The 9,030-nt window shown below is 33.1% G+C and overlaps 1 protein-coding gene across 1 annotated transcript; it reads right to left on the reverse strand.

The window, feature by feature from the left end:
- Positions 1–867: 867 nt before the first annotated feature.
- LOC110888140 lies at positions 868–5,078 on the reverse strand. Its single transcript, XM_022135680.1, has 3 exons — positions 4,697–5,078; positions 4,291–4,630; positions 868–1,093 (listed from the first exon to the last, which is right to left on the reverse strand). Exons 1-3 carry the CDS (start codon positions 5,076–5,078, stop codon positions 868–870), a joined length of 948 nt encoding a protein of 315 aa, XP_021991372.1.
- Between the last annotated feature and the right edge of the window lie 3,952 nt (positions 5,079–9,030).

Below are 9,030 nucleotides of genomic sequence, written 5' to 3' on the forward strand. Positions count from 1 at the left end.
CATTTTTGTTTTTAGTTAACATTTTTTGTTGTTTTTTTCTTTTTACCATTTTGAGATGATGTGAAGGAGAGAGAGATCATGGTACGTATGGATGATTGTGAAAAACGTCCAAAGGCGGTTTAGGTGAGAGTGGAAGAGGAGGGTGCTAGGCGGTTTTTTTTCAATATATTATTGATTAAGCTCGCATTGGCGGAGGTTAATGGCGGTCCAAGGGTGCCCTGGCCCCTACCGATTTTTCACTTGTAGTGTTTATTTTACCGAAAAATTTTGAATTTATTTCAGTGTAAAATATTGAATTTTTAAGAGTTCAACCCCCTACCAAGTTTCAGTTCAAGCTCTGCCATTGATGGTCAGATTGGTTAAATCAACGAACCCCTCGATGATACGGGTTTACAAGCATTTAACCTACTAGATTTAAAGTAGAACATATGGGTTGACCATATTCTTTTTTACTTGTATTTACGTTTATGCTGGCCCTATTCTATCTATCATAGAATCTTGCCGTTCAAAAAAAAAATTACGTTTAACTTTTCATCACGTTTCTTATTATCTAACATTAAATGTGCGTTCAATTTTTCATTACGTTTCTTATTATCTACATATGTTGATAAGTCAGATTTTTCAATTACTTCTCACCTAAATAGTAATTGTGACACTTATTTGTGTCAATTTGCCATCATATATAACATTTTACTCTTGTATTTTGATTCTAACATATGAATTAATCATATTTTTTTCACTTTCATTTTTTTTAACAGTAAGATTCTATAATTATAGAACAGGGCCAGCATATGCTATAAAACCTAAAAGCTTACAATATAGAAAGTAAACAAAAAACATACATCCCCCGTCCCCCATTACAACCTTTTATGTTACTATGTCTCTTATATTAAAATCCATCCACCTCTCCCACACTATGTCCTTGAACTTTGACTTGCACTTTAGCCATAAGAACGTATCTGCTTTAATATCTTCAACAATATTGTTACCAGATCGTGCGATTCCTTTGAACTCCCTCTCATTTCTTGCTTTCCACAAGTTCCATATAATTGCTTGAAACACCAGCTTCACAGTTTTCTTCCACCCTTGTGAACTGTAACACCCCGAAAACGGTTTGGGTAATCAAACCACGTTAATACTAAAAGACGGGTAAATTACCGTTAGTGGTAAAATTAACCCGGAAAATATTAGGATTTATATAACTAAACCTAATCTTTAATAAAAAGGAAAAAGAATGCTTTTGAGAAAAATAAAGTTTATAGAAGCCGAATTAACGGGACTTAAAATAAACTGAGTCGTAAATTCCCCAAACCCATAAAGTTAACTAGGAATGTTTAACCTAGTTAATAAGTGAGGATATTGTTAGAAATTAAGTGGGTTATGGCCTATTTAATAAACTAACCAAACAAGAGGGGCCAAAGTGGATAAACTTGAAAGTTTAATTATAAAATGAAATTTAAAACAAAACACACACTTAGTGTGTGTGTTCTGTTCGATCAGGAGAGCTCCTCAGGAGCCACAAACCTTAGTTTCATAAGAATCATCAAATTGAAGGCTCAAACGAAGTCTAAATTCACAATTGAACGTGAATTAACGATCACCCAAGCTAGGGGATCATAAGGTATGTCAAATTTTGATGATTTGTGAAGTTGTGAAATTTGAATAATCATCATAATCGCGAATTATGAATGAATCATTGAAGTTATGACTGAAATAGTGATGTATATTAGCTTAGAAATAAAACCCTAAGTGAAAATTATACATATGATGCTATAATTTGAATGATTTGATGATTTACCACACTAGGATAAGTGAGTATTAATCATATGATGAATTTGAAGATATAAGTATGATTAGAATCATCATACGTGATAGTAATCAGGGAAATACTTGAACAAATTGTGTGTTTGAGTATATAATCATACTTACTATGATATGAGTTTAGTATGATATGATGAAAATCGATGATATATTCATGTTGAATGACGTATGATATCATTATGTGTTAAAAATAATTTAAGTTGTGTTAAATTGATGAAATTCGATTACATGAACTTGGTTAATAATAAAGTGGTTAAAAACGGTAGCATAAGAATGATGCTTGCCGGATAATTGACCAATGATATGATTGAATGATAAATTCGACATAAGAATCGTAGGATGGAATAGTCGTAAATGATTATGACTAATCTAACCATCTTACAAATTTCAATGATAGTTTGACGCTTGACAAACTAGGTGGAAGCTTGGGAATGAAGCGGGTCAAATGAATCAAGGAAGAAGGAAAAGCATAATCAGGATGCAAGGTAAGTAAAGCTTACACCTTATTTATTTAATACCTATTGGTTTTATAGGTTATGAATAATACAAAGTCTTCTTTCAATTATGATGTTCTGACACGACATGTGCGACTCAGAACAAAAGACAATGATAATAAACCATGTTAATGGTTAAAAAGAATTAGTACGATTAATTGGTCATGTAATGACTAATAGATAATGAGTTTCGAGTGGTTACCTTATAGGGTAAACCAACATAAATAATAAGGGTAAAACGGTAATTCGATCACACGTTGACGATAGCTGTTTGTTTTGAAAGACACTTTATGGCGTAAGCCATAATGGGTCAAAAGAGTTAAGAAATTGGTTTATTAGTAAAATGACCGTACGGCGTAAACCGGTGCGAGTCATGTAGACGAGATGATAATAAATCAATCTCGCAAAGATACACGGTCATTTAGACCAAACGGGTTAAAAGGTGAAAATATCACCCTTTGACAATATTGACTAATGGTTTGTCGAGTTGTATGATTATAGGAATGAATATCAAATGGATATTTACATCGCTATTATTTAGCGGCTATTAATGCAAGGTATTGAAATGGGTCATTATAGTGATCCGAGCCAGGTATGTGTAATAGGTTAACTACTCATTTAGAGCGAAAGGTTCATTGAGAGTTAAATAAAGTCAAAATAGACATTTGGCTACTTTAATAAGTAAATCGAATGGTTCAAATGATGGTCATTGTGATTTGTGAACATAATGACTTTTCAAACAAAATTACAGTTAAAAAGAGGGATGTTGGGTCAAACATGCTTTCAAAAGTCCTTCATCGTAAATGAAGGACTAAAATGGAACAAAACGCCCTTGTAAGCTAAATTGAGCAAACGACCTTTAAAGGTTGTTGGGAAACGAGTTTTATGCTTAAACAAATATTTAGAATAAGTATAAAAAGCGAAAGATGTAATTCTTTGGTCAACCGACTCTATAGGAGTCTTTGCCGTAAAATAATGATCCAACGGGTAAAACTCGGAATTTATAAATTACCACATAAAAGCCGCCACAATTATAGTTGTGGAGTAAGATTAATTGATAAGAAATGTGGTAATATAATGCTAGAAATAAATGAAAGCGATTTGTGTTTATAGTATGTTTAAAATTTCCTTAACGGGTCAAAATAAGCATATGAGCGAAAACAGATGTAAACCACTTATGAGACCCGTGATTTGAACCTAATATGATAGACAAGATCGGAATTATAAGGTTCATAAGAAATTGGGATCAAACAAACAGGTTTGTTTGATTAATACATGAACGGGTCAAAAGATCAAAATTTCATTTTTAAGCCGAAGGCTTAAAAGTCTAAAAATTTGTTAATCCGGATGTCGGATGTTAACTCCATATGATGGAAAATTTAATTATGATCACGTAGGAAGAAACGTGACTTAAATCGGATAAAAAACGAGCAAGTTATGCTCGTTTCCATGAAAAATAAGTTGGCTGGAAATATGCAGCATCTGGCTGCAATCATTCTGTCGAAATGTTGCCCTCGCGCCACGCGACGAAGGTAGCTATTCATGGTCGCGGCACGCGACAGGTTTGGTAAATGGTGTCGTGGCACGCGACGCCTTAAATCCCTGAAATTTTGTTGTTGTGTGTTGTTTTGGGTCTTGTGAACTTGAACAACACATTTTAGAAGTATCACAACGAACTCATTTCATGTTTAATGAAATGTAGGTTGCTTAGAGGTGTCGGAAGATGATCAAGCTCGATAAAGAACCGAACACAATCAAGAATTAAAGCTTCCGCGATTACCCTTTGTCGTCACTTTTAAACGACGAATTGATGTATGTTATGTTGAATTGTTTTATCTTGTAAAATGTTTTAACAAACTCCAAATTTAACTGTATATTGTAATGGATAATACGCATTAGTAGACAATGTTTATATGTAAATCGTATAAATGGACTAAGGATATTACATGAACCTGCTAGACCATTTGTGTAGCACATGATCTTTTCGGTTGAATTAACATCTGCTGACGTAGGTAACTTCATCCACGCCAAGATATTCCACCATACTGTCTTCAAACTCGTGCACTCGCTGATCAAATGGTTAACCGATTCATCCGCTGATCCACATCCCGAGCATATATCATTGTTTAGCATAATACCTCTTTTCCTCAGCTCGCTCTTTACCGGAACTCTTCCTATGGCCGTCCTCCAAGTGAAGTAATTGACCTTAGCTGGTACCCATGTGTTCCAATGTTGCCATCGTTCCTCTTGTTCACTTACCGTACGCTTTATGAATTGGTCCTTTATAATCGCTACTGAGAATTCTTCCCACTTGTCTGTCATCCAGCCCTAACGATCTTCCCCATTATTAAAACCTGCTTTATTTAATTCGTACAACATACCTGTCCATTGAGCCCATTCGCCATCGTTGTTTGGAGGCCGAGACCATTCGATGTTCCATTGAGTTTCATTGTCAAGTCTGATAGCAAGTTCCGCCACACTGGCATTTTTGTTCTTCACAATCTTGAATAAGTCTGGATATTTATCCGCAAACGGCATCCCTCCGGCCCAATTATCCAGCCAAAACTTCGCCTTTGTTCCATTTCCCAATTTTACAGCCAATTTTTCTTCCAACTTTATACCTTCACGATCGAGTTCTTTATATGCAGCAACAATATCTTTCCAAATTCCTGTGGTTCTATTGTCGATTGGTATGTGTTTCTTTCGTCTTTTATTTTCATGTATTGCCTTGATAACCTTCGCCCATAAAGCTTCCAAGTTCATCGTATGTTTCTATCCCCACTTTACCAATAAAGCTAGGTTTGTGCTTTTCAGATCTCCTATTCCGAACCCGCCATACTTCTTTGGTCTTACCATTTTATTCCATGCAATCCAACGAATCTTATTCTTTCCAGCTTTTCTTCCCCACACAAAGTCCCTCCGTATTGCATCTAGCGTTTGTATAACTTTTACTTTTCATTTTATCATGTCTCATAATTTTTTTCCTTACTATTCTGTAAGTTATAAAAAATACAAGTATATTACACATACAATAACAACCTTTGTCGTACAAATTGAGAAAATGAAGGTAAAAAAATATATAATGAACCTACTGTCACCCATCTCGATAGTTCCTAATTTAAGAAAAAGTCTACCCAATTATAATGGCAGTTACTTATGGCAATAATTTAGTTGATTTTCGGTTTGTTTAATTTGGTTGCCAAATTACATGAAAAGAAGGTCGCATCTATTTTGGGTTTGTTGTTACGTTTCCATGTTATATTAAATAAAGCTTGCTTCTATTTGTTGTTTCTTATTATCTCTATAATTGTGTCCAAATTGAAAAATCTTATTTTGTAAGGTTATTTTTTAAATTTTATATTTTGAAAAAAACTTATTTTGTATGGTTATTTTTTAAATGTTATATTTTAAGAGCAATAGGAATTTAAAAATATATCAAAATAGAGAAAACTTTGAACACTGTTTTTTTAACGGCAAATTTGGTTCACTGAATAACCACTAGAGTATCATCGTGTCACTAGCAGAACTACCGGATGATATCCATCTCCACTAGGCAATAATACTTATACATCAATTCAGGACGAAACACAATAAATCTTGGAAAACCCTTTCTGGGAATTGAACCTAGTACCTAATGGTCCTGAAGTCTTATCTCACCCCCAAGATGTCAGTAGGTTATAATCTGGACGCTCCTTTTGTTTTTCGTCTCGGGTTTGAAACAAAGCAAAGTTTAGTTACATGTTTATATTTATATGGTTGTGTTGTGTTACTTAAAATATACTTTGTTTTACTCGTGTTCATTATAGGTATAGGATACCTACCCACTATAGCATAGTTTGAATTGGTCGATGGCTATGTTCAATTTGTATTGTGTAGTCTTGTCTTGTTTTTATGTCTAGTTGAATAATGTGTTCTAGATTCTCTAACTAATAGCAGAATGTTGTGTTGTCTTTTGGCTTTTATAATGAGCTGTTCTTGTTTTGTTTTTGACGTTTTGGTCTTCAAGTTCTTGATTGGTGTTTGAAAACTATTTCCATTTGGATTTCTCTATTGATGATGTGATCGAGTTATATTATTGGAGTTAGCATTGTAATCCTACAAGTTTTTGGCATTTTATTTGTTTTGATTCTAGTCATTGTCCTTTTTCTAATGGATATAAGTTATACCTAATCACACTTATCCATTTTGTTTGATTTAATTTAATTTTTGTTTAAGAAGGTAATCAACCGACTAAGATATATTTAAGTATGTAATAATGACAATAAGGTAACATCGAGAAAGAAAATAAATAGTTTAAGTAAATGGTCGACGTAACAAAATAAACTTTAATCCGTGGGAGTGTGACATTCTCCATTTCTTCCCTATTAGGTGCAAATTATTATTTTAAAGCAAAGGGATGATGATATTAAATAAAGGACTAGAACATATTTATTTTTTATATTTATAAACAACACTAAAAATAGCATACAATAATACTACATTTTTATGTCAAAATATACTTAGTGTTTCAATGTATTTGTTTTAACTATGTAAAGAAGCGTAGAACGATGGATCACATATGATTCAGATCTAAGTTTCAACCAGAAATTGATTTGTGTATCAAGGGATTACTTCGGTGGTTGAATCTACCAAAATATGAAACGTTGTTAGTCTTGCCACAGGAAGGGGTTTCTTTCTGTGACGTTTGACATGAAAATAAGTATATGTTCAATGAAAAATATAATTAAGTAAGAGAGAGATCACTTTCATTAGCAGTGTGGTCCCCTCTAGGGTATAACCTACTAATGTTGACATATCCTTTTTCTTCGCTAATTGTGGAACGTTGTCATGCTACTCATGAGGTTTTCTCACGTCAGCATGGGTGGGATCTCGGACCTTTAATTGGTGATATGGGTCTAGCCCACCAGCGTTCATGTTTGGGCTATATTATCTTAGCCAATAATTATGGAATAAGTGGAATTATTTTGCAAATTTGGAATCTTTGTGTATGTTTCATCGCCTCCTTTCGAATTCTACGGGTAACAATTCCCATAATATTAGATTTCATGTATCATATGAATTCCTGTAGATGTACATCATTGGTACAAAAAACTTGTGAAATAGTATGCATCATCCAGATTGCATTCATAATTACAATTTACTAGCTTTCGTTCCATGTGTTGCATGCATATATACATGCACTAATTTTAATCTTTAAATAGATAACCACATAAACTTTTATACTTCATGTTGGCCAAATATAATGGGAGTGAAATACAAAGGTGGTTGTGTTGTTGCAACATGGTATTATGTATCACATTTTAATACAACCGATACATGTGTTTATGTGATTTTCACAAATTCTCTACTCAAAATTAGTTATGTATTGAATGACTATACGTGTGTGCTAGCATGATGCACTAACCTACCAAAAGAAGGCTGATATTTTTTGAGGAAGACTAACAAGGGCTATTTCTTTAGTCTTACATGTAGGTATACTCAAAGATCTCAGTGGTTGGTATATATTTGTCAAATAGTATATTTGGAAGGTAAAGATAAGGTATCGTGGCTAGTATGATTGCAAGACATGCATATCTCATCTTCTTAGTTTCAAAGTCGCCAACTTATGACCAAAGATTCTTATTAGCACTAAGGTGTCCCAACAAGTATGATGGGTGTGTCCCAATTAATTAGTGAGAGCTCAAAGTTATCCTACAAAAATCATTACATGGTCAAATACAATATAAACAACAAAGTAATACAACAAACACTCCATGATGGATGAAATATGTGTGATGTATGTTTAGTTAGAAGTGTATAAAACTCAATCTAAACCTAAAAAATTGAATTTAGTATTGTATCAATTATACTGATAACTTTAGACTTTTTATGGTATAGACACCAATTGTCATAGAAAGTTAATATTCAATACACCAAGTAAAGTTCAATCGAATTGTTCACATTTTTTTTTCTGTATTTATTAAACCATGTTCTTTTGATGGAAAAAGTAGGACATCACTAGGTCGAAATTGAGTATTTGCAAAACTATTTTGAGTATCTAACGATACCATATATAGAGTAATATATAAGCAACCCAAAAATCATTCTAAATTTAAAATAGTAAAATGAATTTATAGTATTATAAAAGAGTGAATTTCTTTTTCTTTTTCTCAAAGTTGATGTTTAAGTTGATATGTTATTTTTTTAAAGGAGTAACAAAAGCCCGATCATCCGAGTAAATCCAATGGCAAAAGACCGCCCATGTCTGTGAACATAGACTGCGTTGTTAACCTGGCCCGTCACATTTTCAAAGGAAATCTACCGTCCGAAAGTTTACTGTGGTAAAATCTATGGTTCAACCCAGAGCAATTTTGCTCCAGGTGAGACGCGAATACATGACCTCCATACTGAAAGATTATGGGGTTGCCAACACAACAGAAGGTCGTTGACAAGTTGATTTGTTATTACTTTATTATTTAACTAGGTTAAAAACCTGTATAATACATAAGTTTATTAAATACAATATTAAATTATAAACATTAAAAAAATAATAATACGGTAATTAAAGATAAGTGGAAAAAAATCTTGAACTAACATAATTGTAACATAACGCAATCAATTACCTAATTATTAGGTGTAGGTTTGATATAGAGGTACTAATTTAGGTTTTTTGTTTTAAACGACAAATTTGGATTACTGATTGACCATTATAATATCATCGCGCTATTAGCGGAAC

The sequence above is a fragment of the Helianthus annuus genome, chromosome 11 (assembly GCF_002127325.2).
Source record: "Helianthus annuus cultivar XRQ/B chromosome 11, HanXRQr2.0-SUNRISE, whole genome shotgun sequence".
In the NCBI taxonomy this organism is placed as follows: Eukaryota; Viridiplantae; Streptophyta; class Magnoliopsida; order Asterales; family Asteraceae; genus Helianthus; species Helianthus annuus.